Genomic DNA, 23,827 nt, shown 5'->3' on the forward strand with positions numbered 1-23,827 from the left:
TATGATTTTCGCAGTTATTGTCTTAACTTCAGTGATGCTTCTTCCAACGACCATATCCATATCCCTCCTTGTGTTGGCTGAGACATATTATATATATATATATATATCTTTTCTCTATAACCATCCCCTTATGTCTTTTCAGAATTTGAATTAGTTTATATTTTCATTCTATAATCATATATGATAAAATGATATGTAAATTGCATGGTTGTAAACAATTGCTTCAGCAGCCATTTGCCATTCAATCTTTTGTTGTCATGAGCATGCTTCAGAAGTTAAAATGTGGAATAAAGCATATGTCACTTGAATTTTAATCTTGTTCAGGTTCTGGCATTGTGATTATATAAATGATTTCAGTGTGTTAATGATAATTTTACTTCTGTTCTTTCTGGAATCTGTTCTACATTCATTTTACAGTGTACTAGTGTGTTAATGATCATTTGGATGAGCTGTACTCATAATTATCCTCTTTCCAAAGAGAAATTATTGAATGATGGGACTACCATGTTTCCATGACTTAGCCAATTTTTAAATCATTTATGATTTTTTTTCTTTCAAATTTCTAATTTTTTAATAAAACTTAATTGGGTGTCATGCACATAAAAATTATCCCAATCTTTTGCATGCTGTCTTTTTATTTATTTATTTTAAAAAAAAATTAAGATATGATTGTTATAATCATTAAAAAGTAATGACATTCAAGATCTAACAATTTTTTATAGTATATCGATTGAAGAACTTTTATTTATTTATTCTTTTTTAAAAATTAAGATATGATTTGCGTTATTAAAAAATATGACATTTCAAGATCTAATAATTATTTGCAACATATAGATAGAAGAAAAATAATATGGGACAATTAACTCAAATTTCATAAGCAAGAATTAACAAAAACTTAAAAAATAATACAGGAGCTGTCCTTTTATTTTATTTTATTTTACTATTATTATTTATGCAATTCTTTCGTATGAACTTTATGGGCAGGGATGTAGAAACTTAATGCTAAGAAAATAGCAAAGATTAACTATTCAAGATGAGTACCTCATTCGTTTATCAACAAAATAAAGGTAAAAAAAGTTGGCAAAATTGCTCCCCTTGCTGGAACATACATCAATCCTTCTGTCAATTAGCGTAATTAGCGATTTAATCAATTTTGCTAAAACGCATTTGTCCATGTATGTCGGTCGGTATGTGTCTTATCATATGGGAATCCAAAGATTAATAATGGACCTAAAAGCATCTTTTCAAACATAATCTCGATTCGTAATTGTCCATTGCAATAACAATATTATGCGAGTATTATTAAAAATAATTAAGGAATTTAGTTAATTTAATTTACCATATTAAATTTATTAATGATTTGTATTATTTTCTTAAAATTATCCCTCAAATTATTAGAACTTTATTTTCGACCTTTATTATTAGGATAAGTTTGTAAAAATATTATCCATAAGTTGTATATTCATGAACATGGATTTGTTAGCTATAACTATAAAATTAATAGCATACATAAAAAATTTAAAATTACTTCCATAAATGGGAACCCGTTTTCAAAAAGTGGGACTTATCCCATGTATTTGCTTCGCTAGTTTTAAAGCAAACTGCCCCATTTTAGTTGAAGAACTCACCATTTTCAATTAAATCAATTACTAATATCTTTACTTAAGTTTCCTATTCCTATAAAAAAGCGATTTTTTTAAAAAATAATTTATTACATATTATTTATTAACTAGAAAATATTGAATAATTGAGTATGTTTGTGTATTATTTTTGGATGTAGTAAATAATTAGGAAGAGTCTGTCTTACAGAGAAGGAATCAAATTCAAAGCAAACTTTCCAAGCGTTACTCTAAAAACCGGAAGGTGTATTATGTACAAGCATCAACGTGATTATTATTTTTTATAATTTGTTCATAAGTTATTTTTAATTTATTTTAATAAGTTCTTTATGATAACTTATGGAAATAGCTTATAGTAACTTGTATAAAAAAATTAATTTAATTTAATTATAAATAACTTATATATACATAAATACCTATGCAATAAATATTTATTCAATAAGAATTTAATTAAATTGTTTAAAGATGCTAGGTAAGATTTAAGATGTGAGAACTTTTTGAAAACAGCTTAAAGAGCCCGTTGTATGTCCATATATCAATGATAAAATTTCACGTCTTTTCTAGAAGAAGGAGCCCGTGATCTGTGGCAATGATGACGGGCCTAAATTCTTATTAGGGGCATAAAGAAAATTCAATTTTACGTATAAACGTATGTAATATTATATTAGTTATTATAACAAATTAGTAAAATATACTCGCCTCTTCTATATTTACATGTAAAAACAGTGAAGTTATTTTTTCAACATTAATTTTATGTATTTAATAACATGGTAAGTCATTTGTACACGTTAAAGTTTCTTTTTTTTAATTAAACACTTTGTTCATCGACTTATTTCTCCTAAAAGAAATTGTGAATAAAAAGTCATATATTATGAAAAATCATGAATAAAAAGCTTAAATAAGTGGTCATTTCATCACCAATAAATAGAGGCTTTTGAATGATGCTATTATATGTTTCAATCCATTTTACAGAAATAAAAAAATAATATGAGAAAGATATTGTATTTCTGTATTAAAAAGAAGAGAGAATTATTCTGATCACAAAATTGAAAGATAGTCATTTAAGGAAAATGAGAGATCCTTTTGAGAAAAGACAATTTGTAATCATACTTTTATAGTGAAAACATTTTATTGGATAAGTCTCATGATATTTCTCTGTATTGAGAAGATTTCTCCCTTAAAAACTTTGGTGTCATTTTTTTAAAACTTTTTATTCTTAATTTTTTTGGTTTCTGTACTGTGTTTATTTTGCATACACAAAACTGTCTTTCAATTCTCAACTGTACAAACGTTCTAAATGATATTGAAGAGAATATACATACGGTTCTTGCAAAATTCTCTATCTCAAACTAAGGAGGGTATACATTCTAAACCAATATGATTAGAAAAGTGGAAATAAATAATAAGGCTCACATGCATGCCATTTAATGCAGTGCTATTGAAGTTAATCAATACTTTAATTTGTAGTAGTCATTATAGCTCATTGAAGCTACTCCTACCTAATAATAAGTAGATCAAAAAGTGGGAACATTTCTGAGTTGTCAACAATCCCCATTGTCAACTGTACATTATACTAATTATGTCCCAAACGTTGAAATTGAATTACAAAGCCATTCGATATCATCATTTACCACACTATAATGTTATTCACATTTTGTTTTGCGCTTATATACATCCTGTATATTAATTACATTTGCCTCTAAATTATTCATAGCACAATTCAATTAACACTTTCTGTATTATTTTCCCTACAATTTGATGGATATGATATTAATTAGTCACGTATCTTAAAAAGGCATGAACAAAAATATCAGCTAGCTAAATTTTGATGTAGATGTTTAATTTTCCTATTGCATCATGTGAGTATATGAAGAGGAAGGTCATGATAGTATGTCCCACACTAGAACATTTCACGCCTATATGTTTCTTCACCAAGATTTCCTTTTCATACAACTCATCCACCCCTCTTCCTTTGTCACTTATCTTTTGTGCAATGGCAAAGTTTCTGGCACTCTCACTAATCATATCAAGCCTCTTCATTGGCCTAGTGAGTGCAGAATGGAACATATTGAACCAAAGATGGGGAAAAAGAAAAGGGATAGTTGAAGAGAACTTGAAGAACTACTGTGAGAGTTGGAGGATAAATGTTGAACTAAACAACATTAGGGGGTTCAGTGTTGTGCCTCAAGAATGTGTGGAGCACGTGAAGAAATACATGACTTCATCTCAGTACAAGGCTGACTCTGTGAGGGCAGTGGAGGAGGTTAGGCTCTATTTGAGTGGATGCTGCACTTTCAAAGGTGATGGCAAAGATTCCTGGATTTTTGATATTGATGACACCCTTTTGTCCACAATTCCTTATTATAAGAAACATGGTTTTGGGTAAGTGCCTTATGCCAAGCCTTTTCTTTTTATTATTATAGTGGATACACATCAAATTAGTTTTTGGTGTTTTACTCTAAATATGGAATCCGATGAGTTATCATAGTAGTTAGATATTTCGCTCTAATTATGGAATTTGATGAGTTATCATAATAGTTAAATATTTCGTATTCATATAGTGTGAGAACAATCTATTTAATAGAGAATCTCGTGTCTAATTTCTGATATTTGAAAATTCTTTAAATTAGCGATAGTTACAATATTATAAATAAGATTAGTTTTTATTCCATGAATTGAAAATATCCATGAATGTAATAAAAAAAACTTTAATTATGGAAATTGTTTAGAAATTAACTAATTTATAAGCGATGATGACTATTCTATGACCTGTTGTCCACATTAATGCACTGAGGATTTTGAATTAATCTCTCATGAAAAGCTCATATTGTTGTTTTTGACTAGTTGGAATAATGTAAAGGCTATTTCTATCAGATCTGTTCTTTGGATGTTGTCGTGGTGAGTAGATCTAGTTGCTGCAATTTGGGTCTATGTGGTGCAAAACTGGTTCATGTCATTCATTAATGGTTAAGATGTAGTGGAATGAATTGAATTTTGTAGGTTGAATTTATTTATTTTGTGGTTTGTCTTTTAGCTAGGAAGTGCAATCTGTGATGCGTCATTTAGTGACGTGTGTAATTCACTCCAGCTTCTTTTATTTCCACTGACGAAAGTTCTTAAAGTTGTTTCAAGAATTGTAGCCAAAATCCCGTCTCTGTGAAAATCATCAAAAGAAGAAAAGGTGAATTACGTGACTAGCTAATCTGATCTAAGCAACACACTCAATCAACTTATACTTTTTAAACAAATTTCAACTGATAAAAGACTGTGTTAGAAGACATTGTTCTCTTCTATGATTGTGTCAGCTTCCACCCCCAAACAAAGAAATATATGGTGCAAGAATAAATTATTAACAGATTATTCTTTTTCCTCCTAGGGACTTATTATTTCCCAAATGAAATATAAAAGATAAATTGTATGGTGGAGTTTTTATTCTTAATTAACATAAATAAATTTTCTGAGTTATTAGAGTTAGGATTAATATTAAATTTGGTGTCTTACTTAATGTATTGGAATACATGGAAACACTAGGGGAGAAAAGGTGAACGCAAGCTCTTTAGAAGCATGGATGATGAGAAGCAAGGCACCTGCTCTAGATCACACACTTGAACTCTTCCATGAAATCAAGAACAGAGGGATCAATATCTTTCTCATTTCTTCAAGAAAGGAAAACCTTAGATCTTCCACCGTAGACAACCTTGTGAATGTTGGGTACCATGGATGGACTAGTCTTACATTGAGGTAATTCAATGATTCTTTATTTTTTTTATGCATTCAGTTCATGGGACCCACATTTCCTACGATCACAAAGTTAATTGTAACCGTTGAGAAAAGATAACACCACCCATTTTATCACACAGATCATACTTAAAATATACACCTAAATTTTAATCTTCATATAATTTAATAGATTGATTTTTTTTTTAATACAAATTGTCAACCTTTTCAATTCATCAAAACAGGTTGAGTTTGATTAAATAACTCTAACTCTTCAACATATATAACTCACCAACTCAATACTTTTAATGTGTGAGTTGGGTTGGATTATTACCGGTTATGTTTTTTATTTTATTTTATATTTTTATAACATTTTTATAAATTTTTTAGTTAAATATTTTTACTAAATTTAATATTTTGTGAAGGTTTATAAATTTCACGTTATTTTATTATTTTACTCTACATTTATCTAACCTCATAAATGTAATATAATTTGTGTTAAGACAATTTAATAAGATATTATTCTTGTGATTGTGTTTTGATTATTTTATTTGTTTATTTTTGTTATGAGTTATCTAATTTTTATATTTTTAAGGATTAAATATGTTTTTAGCTTCTACAAAATTAACAAGTTTTGATTCTAGTTCTTGTAAAATTTTGTTTTTGTAACGACCCACCCTAGGCCGTCACATCAATAACTAACCAAAATAAAATAATATAAAATAAAGAAAATAGAGCAAAAGCCAGCTACGCTAGAGTGTAATTATACAATAACATATAAATTGTTTCCAAAATATATAATATAATCTTCTATAGCAGAGTCATCATCCTTAGTAAAGTTATACAGTAATCCAAAAAGATAATATAATTACAATGTCATGAAAACATCAAAATAAGACACCATAGGTGCTGGTCAAGCTCTAAACCTAGCCACTTCTCAAAGAAGCTATCCAAAAGACTCCTTGCTATCCCAAGGCCTCACACCTGATCTGCTCCCCCACATAGTGAGATCATCACAGTCCAAACCACATGGAAACATAAGGGTTAGCACATATAAAACCAACCATAGTATATCATAATAAAATATCATTAAACAGATATTTATCCACATTATTTATCCATGCCAAAAAGTCATTTCCATTCTAAATTTAAACCAATATATTGTATACACATCCATGTCAATGCATACATATTTTATGATAATAAGAAAATCCATAACCAACGTATACAATCCATACCATATGTATACATATTCCACATCCAAAACAAAGTCACACCACTGTATAATCCACATGATGTAACCAACACATCCAAACCAAATGTTGGCCTCGACACCATCCAAACCAAGTGTCAAATACGGTGAAACAGGTGATCAACCCATGTCCCACTCCGAACCTCTCATGGAAAATATACAGTTGGATTGCGTCGTCACGTAACCCTGGTGATCATGGCCACTTCATCCATCGGTATGACTCGGCCTTGCCCCCATACCGGTAGCAAATAGAATACTTAAAGGAGTACTTCAGAATCCACCTAACATCTGAAGTGGTTTATTATACAACCTTTGAAAAAGTTCCATATTGGAATCCTCACCATGGGATTCCCAATTTTTATATTTTCCAAAGATTATATCCTGATCTCACCAAGAGATCTAATCCATACCATAACCTTACTCGTTTAAGTCCTATTTACTTTTCCAAACCACATACACATAGCATATTCCATAATTAAACATAACCATAACCATGCCAATTTGTCAATATAATAATAATATAAATAATTAAATATCCAAAACAACCATCAATTGATCCAAATTATACTATATGAAATGAAAATCTCCACATAAAATAGCATATTAAAATTATACTATTTCTATCATGCTCATATATACTAGATTAATTTTATCAGCACTACCCTTACTTGTATAAACCTGAACTGAAACTCGGGCAGAACCTCCTCCTCTCTCTTGCTTAAACAAGAACCGAAACTCGGACAGAACCTCCACCTCTCTCCTTAAGCAAGGACCGAAACTCGGGCAGAATCTCCTCTTCTCCCTCCTCTTTTCTCTCCCCTGGCAGAGCCTCCTCTACTGGATTCCTCTTTCTCTCTCCTCTTTTCTTTTCTTTCTCTCTCTCTCTCTCCCTTCTCTTTCTCTCTCTCTCTCTTCTCTTTCTCTCTCTCTAAGATTTTCACTTCCCTCAGTATATTTTTTTTCACCCCCCCTGGCCCCTATTTATAGGCAACCAGAGTCACCCGGAACGTCCCGTATTGAATTCGGAACGGCCCGTTCCGAATCTTTCAAATGTACGCAAATTTTTAAACTGGAACGACCCGTTCCAAAATCGGAACGGCCCGTTCCCAAAAAGCAGAACGGCCCGTTCTAAAATCAGAACGGCCCGTTCCGAGACTCATCCAGAACGGCCCGTTCTCCTTCCGGAACGGCCCGTTTTCCCTCCAGAATGGCCCGTTCCAAAGTCAGAACGGCCTGTTCTCCTTTTGGAACGGCCTGTTCTGGGCCCGTTCTCACTAAAAAAATATAGTATAATTTTTAAGCTTGGAACGGCCCGTTTTGCTTTTGGAACGGCCCGTTCCAAGTTTCCAAAACACCCCTTAAATTTTTTTTTAATTGCGAAAATGCCATCAGTAATAAAATTACAAGAATACCCCTATACCTTTATAAAATTTACGAAAATGCCATTGATAATTAATAATAAAAAAATGGGTATTACAGTTTTTGTTTTATTTTATCCTTATAAAATTAAAATTATTATTTTTAGTTTCTATTTTTATGTGATCATTTTTTAACTATTTTTATTTATTAAAAAGTAAAATAATTATCTTAAGTGTTATCTACAATCATTACTAATATCATATTGATATTTAATATCTTTAAAAAAATTTATAGGTCCTTAAAACAAATGTTATTTATCCACCTTAAAATAACTATTAAAGACTAAAAATAATTAATTTAGATTTTAGACTAATAAAAATCAAACAAAAATATTTTAAAGAGATCAAAATCAAAATTTACTCATTTTATAAGGACAATAAATAATGTTTATAAATTTTAAAATGAAAAAAATAAAAAAAAAACAAAAAAAATATTTAAGCTTATTTTTTAAAAAAAAATTAGTAGAGCCATAACCCACTTTGAGTTTATTTGGACAAAATTTTTTAACCTAATTACAAATTGAGTCTAACCCAATTCAATTTTTTTTTTTTAAAAGTTAGAAGAAAATTGGTTATTCTCTTTTAACCTACCTTCTTAAAATGTAAGAATCCATGATGATCACACCCAAACTCATTAGTCATTAGTTAATTTTGTACTTTCCCAATATGTATTCATTAAGTTATTCCCTTAACCCTTTATTATGTGGGCAGGGGTTTTGAAGATGAATTGGTGGAAGTGAAAAACTACCATTCCAAGGTGAGGCAACAATTGGTCGATGAAGGTTATCGTATTTGGGGTATTATTGGAGATCAATGGAGCAGCTTTGATGGGCTTCCAATGGCAAAGAGGACATTCAAACTACCCAATTCCATTTACTATATACCATAATTTTTTTCATTGTTTACCCTATTATGTGATCATACTCTTTAACTTTGTCAACATTAGCATAAGCTATTGTCCCTTCATCTATGTCAAAGGCTTATGAATATGGAACTTTTGTTATTCTATTACTTACTCCATATCAAAGTGAATGGACTTTTATGTGGGTAAAGGAAAAGGCTATTTCAAAGGGTCATGATGAGACAGCTTTATTTCTTTGATCGCATCTATTTTCTTCTTTTCTTGGGTTGGAATAGATGCGTTGTAAAATATATAAAAAGCAACTTTCATGTGTCACATGGTTGCTGACATGTTTTTCAATAACGTTTTTGATATCTTAAAAAGAATAATACTAACAAATTTGGTTTGATTTTCAAACGATTAACATGAAGAATGTGGTAATAATGAGGTCCCATTGGCCCATTTATTTCTCACCATGTCAAATTGTTGATTGTCCTTGTCTTATTTTATAGGCTAACTCTCCTCACATTGTCGAACCATAATTTATAAGAAAACAAAAAAGCACAATTGAAGGTGGGGCCATGGGGAAGGGTCTTAATCATAGTTTTAAAAACTGGACCGGTCCTCGAATCGGTTAAGGTACTGGGTCAGTGGATCAAAGGTTGAACCGGTGGGTCATTAGTTGAACCGCATGACTCGATTTTTATTTATTTTTATTAAAAAAATATTCATATTAAATATATTTTATACTTATAAATTTTAATAAATTCATATTTTATTTTAAATTTCAATTTTTCTATCTTATTTAAAATTATTTTTATTTTTATTTTGTAAAAAAATACATAAAAAATTACATGTTAAACGGTATATTAATACAAATTAAAAATATAAATAATATGTACATATATAATATGTTTGTAATTAATATTACAAGATAATATATGTAATATTTACATAAATATTATATTATTAAATATATAATTTAAAATTAATAATATACTATAAAAATTATTTAAGTTGTATATATTGCAAACAAATATATTAGAAGTAGTCATTGTTATATTTAATAAGACTCCTTGCTTTTTCATTAAGAGATTCAATTTTCATTATTATTTTTTATGGTTTATGGTCCATTAAAAAAAATTTTAAAAAAAAGAAAAAAAATTAGTTGAACCGGTTTGACCCATCGGTTCACCGGTTGAACCGAAAAATTGTCCGGTTCAATCCGGTTTGAAACGGGTCGACTGCATAACCGATCTAACTTAAGATTCGAACCGGCTAGACCACCGATTCCCGGTCTGACCGACCGGTTCGGTCTGGTTTTTAAATCACTGGTCTTAATGATGACAACATGGAACTCACTTACATTTATTTTTGAAATAACAATTTCAATTTTTTTGACTTCTTATATTTATACACCAAATTTCTAGTCTCTCTTCTACTTCATTTTCGTATTAGTTTTTGTTTTTATTTTTATCACATTATTTATTATATTCTTCAGTTTTGTCTTTTTGTTTTTTTCTTCTTCTCTCACTCACACAAACTTAAAAATTAGGTGCACATATTTTTCTATATTTGTTTTTCATGCTTTGCTGCCATAAAAATTAGCAGTATGCAAATGTGTTACTCCATCAGTCAGTTTTTTTTTTTTTTTTTTTTTTTTTTTGCAAATCAAACGTGTTGTTTGATTTTCTTAAATTAATCTAAAATATTTTCTTGTATTAATTGTTTTTCTATAAAGTATCTTTTATTAAAATCAATTCTTTTTTATTTAAGATATTTAAATAGTTAATAGAGTAAGAGTCTTGTTAATATTAACAGTAGTTTAAAAAATAAATTTAATATTATTAATTAAATTAATCAACTTTCTCTACAATAATAAATTAAGTAATTAAATTTTCTTAAAAGAATTGGATAGAATATGAAAAAAGTAAAAGGAAGAGAAAACCAGCAGAAAAATCGATGCTTTGGATTTCCTTGTCTTCTGATTAACATTCACCAACCACATAAAATCACTTAAGTTAAAAATTAGAAGAAAGCTAATCCCAGCCTCCCACTTGAATGAAATATTTGCTAGATAATAACTACTATATTGCTTAAAAACAAAAGTAACTCACTTAAAAAAATCATATGTCTTACCTTTAATATTTAACTTTTAAAGCAATAAAATACACTTTGAAAGACAAAATATGTTTATATTTAATGCATGCACTAATAACATAAAATATTTTACACCCATTCAATTACACATTTTAAAATATAATAGATTTTTTAACTTTAATTATAAATACATTAAAAAATCATATCAGAAACAATTTTTTTTGTTATTGAGTAAATTTTTTTACCTTAGCAATAAATAAAAAGTAGACCGTATCTTTTACAATGAACCTTTAATTATTTATTTATTATAGAGATTAATTTTTTAATTTTAATCTTTCTGAAAAAGGTATTTCCAAAATTGCAAGCATGAAGATGAAGCATGGTAATTTAGTTTGTTTTTGGCTTATGAAGAAAATGAAAGAACATTTACCTTTTACTAATCATGTGGTGCAAAGGAAAGGCCACGTGTAGACCGTTAGATATTTTCTAAATGCACTCCAATCAGAGTCGTACGTAAGAAAAACATGATTACATTGGGGAATGCTATGTTATGTTATGTTACATAGTACCACCACCACTCCAATCACCGAGACTGGGCTTCACGCGCCACATTCGCGCGTAAGGTTGGCAGCGTCTATTCCTCCAAAAGGGACCAAAGCGCATTCCTTCGTCACCGTTCACTCTCGCTCGCCAGCACCCAACCTTGCCCTTGCCGGTGACGGAATTTAAAATCACCCGCCCTAGTCTCCATCAAACCTTCACGTGAACCCTCTTTGGGTGAGATTTTGATGCAACCGATTTCCGTTATCTTCTGTTATTTGCGAAAATACCCTTTGCTTCAATTCCCCCTTTTTTCGTTCTTTGTTGTGTCCAATTCGCATTGGCTCACTTCTATTCTCTTTCTTTGTGTCATTGGTTTCACCTGTTAACATTGGTAGGAAGTATGTTCCCAATTTACCCGTATTTTGAGGTTAATTCAACAGGTTTTGAGTTTGCATATGTATTGCTGGCACATCGTGTGAAGATTTGTTTGTGGAGTATGAATTGCTTTTCAGGGGAATTTAATTTAATTTTTGCTATGGAGCTGGTTAATCATCGGTTTATACTTCTTTTAGATTATTTTTTTAATAAATTATGGTTCCTTGTGAGTTGTGCCTATTGTTGGGAGCCTGGCAGTGATGGCTTGCATATTGGGGTGCTTTATTTATGTCTTGTTTTCTGGGTCTTGACTACCCCTTTGACGTTTGAAATGTGGAAACAGTATGGAAGAAACTGAGATTGGTAAAAAGTGAGGTACTCAGAATGCCTTTTTTTACTTATTGTCTGTTTGGACAACACCCGACAAAACTTAGATATAATACCATAAATTCTATTGGTATTGTTCTGCAATCAAAATTGAAGTTTTATTTCAGTAATATTCATTGACATTTAATAGAATCCTTTATTATGCATATTATCTGCTAGGATAAAAGCATCAACAACAACTATAGTACTTCATGTAAGTTTTATCCTTTTCTCATTGTGTGCAACTTTTGAATTTCTGCTGAAGCTTGCCATTCTTGATGTGTTTGGTTAGTAAGCTAAACCTGTACTGAGCAATATCAATGGTGAAATTGATTGTGAACTGTGATGTTCTTACTTATAAGTACTTTTCAATAGTATTTGTAATTTGTAGGCTTTGGTTCGTATTGTATGATGATTGTAATGTATTTTTTTTTTATTCTTTAGGCTGGTGTTTTATCAAACTTAGAGGATTTTCAAGCATGCTCCTTCGCTGTGTTGTGATACTTAGAAGCAAGGCGTTTTTTTCTCTTTGTAGTTGATTGCTGTAGCATTCGATAGATGTCTGGTTTTTATTGTATCATGTATCAAAGTTTTGCAGCATATTGTGACAAATAGAATTGTACCGTTGCATGTTTTGTTATCATAATTTAAACAGTTATATCTCCAGTAGAAGTGTTCCTCCTTTACATATTATTCTTACACATTGACGATCATTGTTTTTAAAACATTAAGACATACCTCTCCATTTTTATATCTGAACCATACATAGTACTATTTCAGAAATTAACCCCAACATCCAGAATGGTTAGTATAATTATTCCTAATTGCAAACATTACGATATTTTTCATACTTCAACCCATGGCATTGAGTATTTTTCTTACACTCAACTTTTAGGTTTGTGATTAGCAGCTATGACGGTTTAAGGTTTTTAAAATGTTCATATGTTCCTTCTATCGAGTTTAGATTTGTGTTTAAGATTACCCATTCTGTTTAATGTTTATTTTAGTCTTACGTTCATGATCAAGTCTTATAATCTAAAGAAGCAATGTTCTCACAAGCGAGTTTTTCTTTTTGTTTTTTGGGGTTAACTTTTGATGCTAAAGTATATTTTTTTTCTTTCATAATTGTAAAGATTGATGACAACTTGTCTGGCTTGGGCATCAAGAACAAAAATCAACCTTTGTAGAGTTTTTCTGGTGAGCATTACATCCAAGGGAAAATGTAAAGTTTAAAGCTTTTACTAGTTTGACTAGATAACTGATATTTTTATCTTTTCAATTAACAATTTAGGAAAATTATGGAAGCACGTCCTGCTTTCTCCATTGAAAGATCAAGTGCTAAGCAACTCACTAACATGGGGATGTCTGAAGCGCTCCATTCATCGTTGCCTGTCCTACCAAACCCTCTAGAAGAGACATACCCCAAATTATCTGATTCTCAGTCAGCTTTTACAGATAAAGAGCTTGGAACAAAACCTTTTACTCATTCAAGTCATTTAACTTCCAGTGGAGCAGTTGGGCATATGTTTTCATCTTCTCCTGGATATTCGACTGATCTTCATCACTCATCCTTTTCATCTCATGAAAAACAACACCCTAGAAATACTCATTTTATTTCACAGTCGTTGAGTAACATGGCTTCATTGCCATTATCTTATTCTTCAAATAGTGGACCAGTGCCTTCTACAACGTCAACCCCTTATTCCAATGGTAACAGTGTTTCCTGGCATACAGATCCCCTGCCTACCTTTCTTGATTTCCCTGTCAATACCTCCATTGATAATAATCAAGTAGAAAGCAGTGCCTGCAATATTGTGGCAACTGAAGAGTATTCTAAGAGAAATGATTGGCAGGAGTGGGCTGACCAGTTAATCAGTGATGATGATACTTTGACTTCTAATTGGAATGATCTTCTTGCTGACAACATTCAAGATCTTGAACCAAAGGTGAAGTTTTTAGTTCCTCAAACAAATGAGTTTGCAGAGTATACTTATTAGCAATTTATTCAAGGAATGTGTTAGAAACTCATTTTGTTTCTTAAGGTGGTGTACCAGGTCTCAAAATCATCTTCACAAGTTCTGATAGGACGCCAATCCCAAAGCCATCAACAACTTCCCACTTTATCTGGAGAAAATCGTGTTGGTGTTGCCCCATCTTCCTCAGCAAATTCTGTACCTGCCAAGCCACGGATGCGGTGGACACCTGAGCTTCATGAGGCATTTGTAGAGGCTGTCAACCAACTTGGTGGGAGTGAAAGTATGTCTATCTTCTTTCTCTCTTTTCAATGCAAGGCCTTAGTTTCTTTAACTTCTGCTTCCTTATTTTTTCCCATTTTCTTTTTACAGGAGCTACCCCTAAAGGTGTGCTAAAGCTCATGAAAGTTGAAGGATTAACTATATATCATGTTAAAAGTCACTTACAGGTCTATACAATTTGCTTTGTCTTCCTAGGTTTGTTTCCTTGCATGCTTTTGATGAAACATATTGCTCCATGAAATGCAGAAATACAGGACAGCTAGATATAGACCCGAGTCATCTGAAGGTACACAACATATGCATTGTATCACAAATACCTTATGTGTACTGTATAGATAATGTTTTGCATGTCTGTTAGGATGAGATCATTGGCTATTGAATAACTTTTTGATGTAAGAACCTTTTGCAATAGTATTTTCCAACTTGATAATTCTTGTCGAATTTCATATTAATTGGAAACTTGTTTGCTGTATATATATTTTGGAACTTACATGATATATACTTTTCAAACAAAAGAATCTATTGCCTTATATAAGAAGTTATTGATTGGTGCAAGCATGTAAAGTCTTACATTGTTGCTAGTGGATCATAGCCCTTTGTGTATATGTTTTTGGTTTCTTTTATGGTATCAGATTTGTTTCCTTCATTGTGCTACTGTATTATGAAACTGTTCAGGATGCAAGTTCGCGAGGAGTCTTTCCCTATATTCTGCACAAATTAGTTGTCTAAATGTAACGTGTTTAAGAAATGAATGCTGTGCATGTATGGTGAATACAGAAACAAGTATTGTATCTGGTAAAATAAGACAATGGAATCTAACAATTTGGTGAAAAATAGGCTACAGCAGCCATACATATGGACTTACATTCAAGTATCTTGGTATGCACTTGCACACGAAGTAAACACTAGTTTATTTTTTTTATATGAAATCCAAAGAGAATAGAAGAGTTTCTAAACTGCAAATAACTACCCAAGTATGCATTAACTGTAATTTTCTTTATTTTAATTTTAGGGTAAGGTTTATATATTGGAGAGATTATGAGACCTAACTCTATGAGGTCTGTTATTATCCTGGTGTTCTGCATTTGATGTCTGGAAGTAGTGTCTCTTAAATCGCTTCCTTGGAATCTAGAGCAATGCTCCTTCTCTGTGTATTCATATATTATAATGCACAATTTGTTGACTACTGTTGGCAGGAGCTGCAGAGAAAAAACTAAGTCCAATTGAAGAGATGTCATCTCTAGATTTGAAAACGTAAGTAAACTATCTATTGCTATTTAAGTAACTTCTCTTATGTAGTATTGTATTTCCATGAAAATTGATACATCAAATTGTTCAGTAACATTTTGTTCTCCGCTGTGACTTTGCTAATATGAATATTCTCTGCAGATCTTAATTATTTTATGTATTTCTCTTTAAATTTTACTGGCCATGTCCAAATCAATCTAAAAGGTACAAGAAAAAATGGCTTTTGAAACTTGTAATGTGGACTTAAGTTTTCCATTTATCATTGGTGTTAGTCACTTGTTATGTTTGGTGGGAAAAGTTGTATGTCCAAACATGTTAGCTGGTAATTTCATCCTAGCGATCGACACTAACACTCACAGAACTGGCATGCAACTTGCATGGAGTTTTAGCCCTGTAAGCTTATTTCTTCTATTGGTCGTAATTATCCAAATCTTATCAGTTACTTGGAGAAGTGAACAGATGGATAGAGAAAGAATTAGGGGAAGCTTCAAGAATGAATATAAGGAATAAAATAAAATACAAATTTTTTTATATAACCATCAATACATTCTGCAACAAGATTCTTAGTGGATTATAATGAAAGAATCAGGAAAGAATTTTGAGCCTTTTCAGGGATCCATCCAGGATTAGGGCTATGGGAGGATTAGTATTTACTTGCTATGTTAAGTTTTTCGTCATATTTGACAAGTATATGTACAGACATGAATACTAATTGATATGCTGACTTTACCACTGAATTGTTCACAGTGGTATTGAAATCACTGAAGCTCTGCGACTGCAGATGGAAGTTCAGAAGCGTTTGCATGAGCAGCTTGAGGTATGAACTCTGATCTTTCAGGAATTTCCTTCTAATGTGTTGAATTGTTAAAAGTCTTGAAATGTGATTCAAAGTTGCCATGACTATCAAAACTCATCATTTATAACATAGAATTAGTGAGAATAAACTTTTAGGACTTGCTGGTATTATGAATTTCAACTGATGTTTGTGAGCTTAGTGAAAGGAATTAAGGAATGTAACTTGCCTATAAAGAAAGGAGTTAATATTGTTTACTGTTCCTCTCACTTTCCGTACTTCTATTCCTATTTTTTGTTGAAGTACAAAGTTGTAGTTTTCAATAAATGATCGGTCTCAATAGACATTAGATTAGTGTCGTATCATTGTAGATACTTGTGGTACCTTTTAAGTAACAATAATTCATTAAGAAAGGAAAGGAAATAGTAGAAAACAGGAGGATCCTGAATCTTCCAAAAGCTACAGGGAAAAAAATTGGCTCAAAAGAGCAACTCAGACCCTTTGCAAGTGTGACTTAGAATCACACTTAAAAAACCCATAAAGGAAACTTGCGAAGAGGCTATCAAAGTGTGTTCCAAAGTTGTGAGGATGGAAGATAAGTATTTCTAAAATTTCTGGAATTAAACTCTAATGAAATACATTGGGTTCCTTCAAAAGGAGGACACTTCAAAGCATTTTTTATTGTCTTTTCTACTCCCAAAACTATAACCACCAAATCAGGCACACATCCAGCAATCTCTGAACAGCCCAAATGGCTTAACCAAAGTTGCCATGCTACCTCAAAACTCAAAAAGGTGATATTAATTCTTGTTATGATCTTATCCACTGCGATTTGGTTGTTTGTCTTTGCTATTGCTTAGAAATTAGATACTAAACATAAACAGAGCATTATCATTTTTAGGTGATGCCCATACCCTCGAGTCCTTGACTATCTGTAGAGGAGATAGAACTATGCTCATCAAGTCTTGCACGCTTTCTTTTGAACCTTGTGTTCTTTATAGTTTTTTACCCTTTTGATTTTGGGAGGAATAAAAGAATATGATTACTATAGTTAGTCATGTGGACTACAGGTATCCTTTGTTACAATGGCGAGAATGAGAACTTTTGTTCTTGGAGCGTGGAACCTATTTCTATTATATTATTTGGCAAGTAGGTTATGGCTAATAGAATTTTGTGGCTTGGGGCTTTTGTTATATCATATGCATGAAATGTATAAGGCATACCAATTGTCTCTTATGGTTGTCGTTCCTTTTTCCATGGTATGATCTGATATAGTTCTCCTATTTTCTGTTAGATTCAAAGAAATCTACAGTTGCGAATTGAAGAACAAGGAAGGTACCTTCAGATGATGTTTGAGAAGCAGTGCAAATCTGGCGTTGAAACATTTAAGGCTTCATCCTCTGCCATCGAGAGTCCATCTGGAGTGTCTTCTGATGCCATGAAAGATTCTCCTGCCAAAACTGAATCAGCAACCGTCAAAGTGGACAATTGCAAGTCAGGACCTGATCAAGCTAATGGCAGTACCCCAGTTGAGGAAAGCCCATCTGAAGTGGGTGAAAAGCAGGATGCTCCTGAAAGTCTAGCTTCTGAGAATCCTAAGAAACATGCTAGTGAAGATAGTGCTCAAGCCCCAAAGCGTCAAAGGACGGAGGAGTAAGCCATATGATCTATTGAATCAGCATTGACTGACAAGATGATACTGATTCATTTGAGATTTTTATTATTTAGTAAGGAAGACACTGATGTCTAGAGCTCCATAACTTTAGTTCCCCCGACTTGTTGTGTTCAATGAGGACTTGCATGTGTATCTTTCATTTTGTTACAAAAATGATGAGTCCAATTTTTGATCATGACGATCTTCAAACTTTTTATGTAGCATCCTGGTTAGGATGAGATTCTAGTGTACAGTACAGACAATGGCTTCATCTCAAATCATAAGTGAGGAATGAATTAGGATAGTATCTTACCAAATACTACCATCCAAAATTCTATGTTGATACGTACATCTACAATATAAATGTTTATTTTAACAGCTCAGAAATGATAAAAAGAAGGGTATTCTAGTTCTGAAGTTCGTTCTTAACAATGCTGAAGTGCATATTTATTGGTCGCCTAGTAATGTCAGTATATGCTCTGTCGCTATTTCCACAAGACAGGGTTTGTATGTCACTTTATTATATATTTGGCCCATTTGTTTCACTTGGAATAGAGTCATTATTTCTACTGTGACATGTATGCGAAGGCAATGGGTGTGTTGAGAATATGAATTAGCATTTATTATTTGAGTTTATTTCAGATTAATGGAGCATTATTAGAATTTCTACGGTTATGAATTTTAATTATAGGAATTATAGGTGCTGTTACACTTTTATGAATATTTATATTTGTCATTTAATTTTATGTTTATGAGCAGAATTTGTATCAGCTTTCAATTGTGCATTTAAAAGGTTGCAAGTATGAATAAAATATGAGTTTAAACCTTCTAATTTTTCTTGAATTCCAACAAGTGGTATCAAGAGCTTACTTCTTACGGGCTGTGAGGAAAAGTTTATTGAGCGCTAAACATATTGAGGTTGAGTGCAAACACTAAATTGAGAGATTTATTGTTTAAACAATTTTTGGTGCAAGGATGTCTACTTCCATCAATTCACCTGCAATTCCAATGTTTAATGGCCCAAATATGATAATTTTCACCATTAAACATTGGAATTGCAGGTGAATTGGTGGAAGTAGACATCCTTGCACCAAAAATTGTTTAAACAATAAATCACTCAATTTAGTGTTTGCACTCAACCTCAATGTGTTTAGCGCTCAATAAACTTTTCCTCACAACCCGTAAGAAGCAAGTTCTTGATACCACTTGTTAGAATTCAAGAAAAATTAGAAGGCTTAAACTCATATATATTTTATTCATACTTGCAAATTTAAATAAAACTAGAGTAAATACAATTATCCTTGTCCTTCAGTACTTCAAATAAAATAGTAGATCCTTCCTTGATATTGTTGACTTGGCAATAGTCAGTCCATCCTCTAGTTAAATTGCAATGTAGAGTTGATCTAGTTTCCCAAGTTATAATGCATTCAAATGTGTTGCCTTTTGGATCAACTAAATCAATATGGTCGGCAGTTTTGGAAATAGCATTTTCACAAAACCCAATTGGCAGTTTATATCCAGGCAAGTATTCGCAATGAATTTCACGATTCTTGACGTCTTTCAGAGTTTCCATTGCCTCTTCACGATCATAAGCAACAGACTTCTCCATTTGAATGAAGAATAGTTTCAAAGAAAAAGAATAGTTTTGGCTTCTGTAGCACAGTCAAAGTTCTTTGTCATATTTTCTTACTACACAACTTTACTTAGACCACTGCTACAGAAGCCAAAACTATTCTTTTTCTTTGAAACTATTCTTCATTCAAATGGAGAAGTCTGTTGCTTATGATCGTGAAGAGGCAATGGAAACTCTGAAAGACGTCAAGAATCGTGAAATTCATTGCGAATACGTGCCTGGATATAAACTGCCAATTGGGTTTTGTGAAAATGCTATTTCCAAAACTACCGACCATATTGATTTAGTTGATCCAAAAGGCAACACATTTGAATGCATTATAACTTGGGAAACTAGATCAACTCTACATTGCAATTTAACTAGAGGATGGACTGACTATTGCCAAGTCAACAATATCAAGGAAGGATCTACTATTTTATTTGGAGTACTGAAGGACAAGGATAATTGTATTTACTCTAGTTTTATTTAAATTTGCAAGTATGAATAAAATATATGAGTTTAAGCCTTCTAATTTTTCTTGAATTCCAACAAGTGGTATCAAGAGCTTACTTCTTACGGGCTGTGAGGAAAATTTTATTGAGCGCTAAACACATTGAGATTGAGTGCAAACACTAAATTGAGTGATTTATTGTTTAAACAATTTTTGGTGCAAGGATGTCTACTTCCACCAATTCACCTGCAATTCCAATGTTTAATGGTGAAAATTATCATATTTGGGCCGTCAAGATGAAATTTGTTTTAAGATCTCAAGGCTTATGGAATGTTGTAATTTCTGAAGCTGATCCACCACCATTGAGAGAAAATCCAACCATTGCACAAATCAAAGCTTATGAGGAGGAGAAGCTGAAGAAAGATAAAGCCATCACTTGTCTACATGCAGGACTTGTAGATCATATTTTTACTAAAATTATGGATTTGGAAACACCTAAACAGGTGTGGGACAAGATTCAAGATGAATTTGAAGGCAGTAGCAGAGTCAAATCTGTTAGACTTCTCACATTGAAGAGAGAATTTGAATCTGCTGCCTCCCGTAGGATAATGAATTTGTCAAAGATTATTCTGGCAGATTAATGGATGTTGTGAACCAAATGTGACTTTATGGTGAAACATCATTTACAGATCAAAAGGTTGTTGAGAAAATCATGGTTTCGGTGCCTGAAAGATTTGAAGCCGAGATTAATTGAAGAGTCTTGTGATTTGCAAACTCTCACAATTACTGAATTGACCAGCAAGCTTCACGCATAAGAGCAAAGAGTCTCCACTAGAAGTGATGAAGCTGTTGAAGGTGCCTTTCGAGCAAAGCACAATGGAAGGAATTTTGGAAAGTCACGAACTTTCAATAAGAACAAAGGAAAAGATGAAGGTTCTTCGAGAAAAGAAATTTTTTTGCTTTGTTTTCATTGTCAAAGAACCAACCATTCTAAATAAGATTGTTGGTTTAAAGATAAATTACTTTTTCACTGTAATTTTTGCAATAAAAATGGTCACAGTGAAAAGTATTGTAGATTAAAGAAGAATCAGCCTGAACAACAACTAGAAAAACAGGCAAATGTGATTGAAGAAAAAAATAATAATGAAGATAAGTATTTATTTATGGTATCTCAAGAATTCAATTCACATGAATTGAATACTTGACTCATTGACAGTGGTTGCACTAGTCACATGACTAAATCTTTATCATTTTTTACCTTCATTGACAAATCAATTAAGTCAAAAGTCAATATGAGAAATGGTGAAATTGTACAAGCAAATGGAAAATGAATAATTTTTATTGCAACCAAGAAAGGTATGATAATTGTTAAAGATGTTCTCTACATTCCAAAATTGGATCAAAATGTTCTTAGTGTTCCACAAATGCTAAGGAGTGGTTATGAAGTCTCTTTTAAAGAGAATTATTGTTTTATCATGGATGAACATGGTTTAGAGATTGCAAAGATTGAGATGACTAAAAACGGGTTTTATTTGAAATTTGATTTGATTTGATTGAAGATCATGATTTTATTGCTAAAATTGATAAGAGTAATGTTTGGCATGGAAGATTTGGTCACACTTTTATTCAAGATGTATTTGATATGACAAATTTCAACAAATGGTATTCAAAGACAAGAGAAGGAGTTAGATTGAATGGCAGACATTTTCACAAAGGCACTTCCAAAAGGAAAGTTTGAGAACTTGAGAGGGAAACTTCGAGTTAATAGCTACTGATACAAGGAGGAGTGTTGAAAATTTGAATCAACATCTATTATTTGAGTTTATTTCAGATTAATGGAACATTATTAGAATTTCTACGGTTATGAATTTTAATTATAGGAATTATAGGTGCTGTTACACTTTTATGAATATTTATATTTGTCATTTAATTTTATGTTTATGAGCATAATTTGTATCAGCTTTCAATTGTGTATTTAAAAGGTTGCAAGTATGAATAAAATATATATGAGTTTAAGCCTTCTATTTTTTCTTGAATTCGAGAAGGGCGTGTCGCAGAAACCTTTAGCAATGGAAATCACTTTTTTCCCACTCCATTCATTCACAAATTCATTTGGGTTCACAAGAATTAAAAGTATACTTGTCATTCTATAAACACTGTTGTCAAGACTAGAGTTAAGGAAGCATAAGATATACTAAGTTCTCATTGTATGACAATTCATCAAATCCAGGTGCTCGAGTCTTGTTAATGGTAGGGGTAAATTAAGCCTAAAAAATGTTTATCCACATCTTGAAGGTCATTACCAACATACTCCACTTATCCCACCAACTAGTAGTAATTTTAAATACGGCTCAGGAGACCTTTGTTTGGGAATCTATTTTTGGGTCATCATCTCGCATCTATTTCCTTTTGTTTCCTCAAATCGGAACATTAGTACTCTACCCAATACTTCTAGCATTAATTTTCTCAAGCGGTTGCTATTTCCCCTCGCACCACACCTTGCACACCCCATCACCCTCACTCTCATTTTCGCATCTTTAACCCCTCCCATTTCCCTTCATATTGGCATGAGTATCCTCCTTTTAGAGTTATTTATTTTATCAAATTTAAGATTTAAATTTGAGATCTTGAGGTTTGAATTTTTTTTTGGTTCGTCCCTGGAGTATCCACCGCCGATAGCAGTGACTAATCTCCTCGTTACGTTGGAGGCACCTCAAAGGGTGGGATAGCTGGCCCCAAGATTTAACGCGGCTGCATACACAAGGCAGGATTCGAACCCCTGACCTTGCTTAAGCGTGGATCAAGAAACTGATAACTAAATTACATCCTTTAAAAAAAATTAGTTAATTTAATAAAGAGCATTTAAATTGTCAATAATATAAATTATTTTTTCAAAATTAACCTTTTCTCTTTCTTCTTAATTATTTTTCATCTAATTAATTAATGTTTGAAAGAGAGATATCACTTTATATTTTTATCTTCTTTAATCTTAATAAAAGATAGAATTTTTATCCATTTAATTTCAAATATTTTTTTATCTTTTGTTAAAAAGAATTGTTAATTAAATAAGAGTATTTTAGAAAAGATACTATTAATACAATCAACAATTAGGAGATGATCTTATAAAAGAGACAAATTAAAAAGTAAAAAAAGTCTTATATATATAAAGACGGAAGTAATATTAGTTTTTTTAGTTATTTAAACTCATATGAAATTGAAAATATTTTGAAATAACTTTTAAACTTTTGTTTAAATTTATAGTTAAAATATTCGTGTAGATTAGGTTTTTATTTATTTATTTATTTATTTTACATCTTGTAGATTAGTTATTGAACATGTAACAGTGGACAATAGTTCAATTAACAATCTGACACCAAAATGTTAAAATTTTCGTAGCACACCATAAAGACTAAGCTCCAAAATGTACACCTCCTTAAGTCACTTTTTCTAAATCCTACCATTTTACATCAAATTTACTCCAATTATTATACAATCCTCTAAAGTGAATCTCACATATTATCTCATAATATTTCTTTTAAGGGTTAAATATGCTTTCAAAGTCTCTCAAATAGTAAATTTATTT

At 31.6% G+C, this 23,827-nt stretch overlaps 2 protein-coding genes across 4 annotated transcripts; both read left to right on the forward strand.

Annotated features, from left to right (window-relative positions):
- Positions 1 to 3,414: 3,414 nt before the first annotated feature.
- On the forward strand, positions 3,415 to 9,082 carry LOC109803254 (HAD superfamily, subfamily IIIB acid phosphatase). 2 transcript variants are annotated; one of them, XM_020364744.3, is made up of 3 exons: positions 3,510 to 4,001; positions 5,151 to 5,360; positions 8,718 to 9,082. In XM_020364744.3, the coding sequence occupies exons 1-3, from the start codon at positions 3,613 to 3,615 to the stop codon at positions 8,893 to 8,895; spliced, it is 777 nt and encodes a 258-aa protein (XP_020220333.1). In that variant the 5' UTR covers positions 3,510 to 3,612; the 3' UTR covers positions 8,896 to 9,082. The 2 variants fall into 2 exon arrangements, with proteins under 2 accessions (XP_082915416.1, XP_020220333.1); XM_083059290.1 differs by lacking the exon at positions 5,151 to 5,360 and having other exon boundaries at positions 3,415 to 4,001.
- Positions 9,083 to 11,495: 2,413 nt separating this feature from the next.
- LOC109803402 (protein PHOSPHATE STARVATION RESPONSE 1) lies at positions 11,496 to 18,498 on the forward strand. Of its 2 annotated transcripts, none has more exons than XM_020364953.3 (9): positions 11,496 to 11,724; positions 13,365 to 13,428; positions 13,523 to 14,177; positions 14,274 to 14,487; positions 14,577 to 14,653; positions 14,733 to 14,772; positions 15,683 to 15,740; positions 16,482 to 16,551; positions 17,822 to 18,498. In XM_020364953.3, exons 3-9 carry the CDS (start codon positions 13,530 to 13,532, stop codon positions 18,182 to 18,184), a joined length of 1,470 nt encoding a protein of 489 aa, XP_020220542.1. In that variant the 5' UTR covers positions 11,496 to 11,724; positions 13,365 to 13,428; positions 13,523 to 13,529; the 3' UTR covers positions 18,185 to 18,498. The 2 variants fall into 2 exon arrangements, with proteins under 2 accessions (XP_020220542.1, XP_020220543.1); XM_020364954.3 differs by having other exon boundaries at positions 11,499 to 11,724; positions 14,286 to 14,487.
- Positions 18,499 to 23,827: the final 5,329 nt, after the last annotated feature.

Source organism: Cajanus cajan, chromosome 6, assembly GCF_000230855.2.
Source record: "Cajanus cajan strain Asha chromosome 6, NIPB_CcT2T_4, whole genome shotgun sequence".
NCBI lineage: Eukaryota > Viridiplantae > Streptophyta > Magnoliopsida > Fabales > Fabaceae > Cajanus > Cajanus cajan.

Excerpts from the sequence above, each read along its gene's own strand:
- LOC109803254 (XM_020364744.3), top strand. The coding sequence starts at position 3,613 with ATGGCAAAGTTTCTGGCACTCTCACTAATCATATCAAGCCTCTTCATT. Across the intron at positions 4,002-5,150 it reads TATAAGAAACATGGTTTTGG|GGGAGAAAAGGTGAACGCAA; the intron begins GTAAGTGCCTTA and ends TGGAAACACTAG. Across the intron at positions 5,361-8,717 it reads TGGACTAGTCTTACATTGAG|GGGTTTTGAAGATGAATTGG; the intron begins GTAATTCAATGA and ends TTATGTGGGCAG.
- LOC109803402 (XM_020364953.3), top strand. The coding sequence starts at position 13,530 with ATGGAAGCACGTCCTGCTTTCTCCATTGAAAGATCAAGTGCTAAGCAA. Across the intron at positions 14,773-15,682 it reads TAGACCCGAGTCATCTGAAG|GAGCTGCAGAGAAAAAACTA; the intron begins GTACACAACATA and ends TACTGTTGGCAG. Across the intron at positions 15,741-16,481 it reads TCATCTCTAGATTTGAAAAC|TGGTATTGAAATCACTGAAG; the intron begins GTAAGTAAACTA and ends AATTGTTCACAG.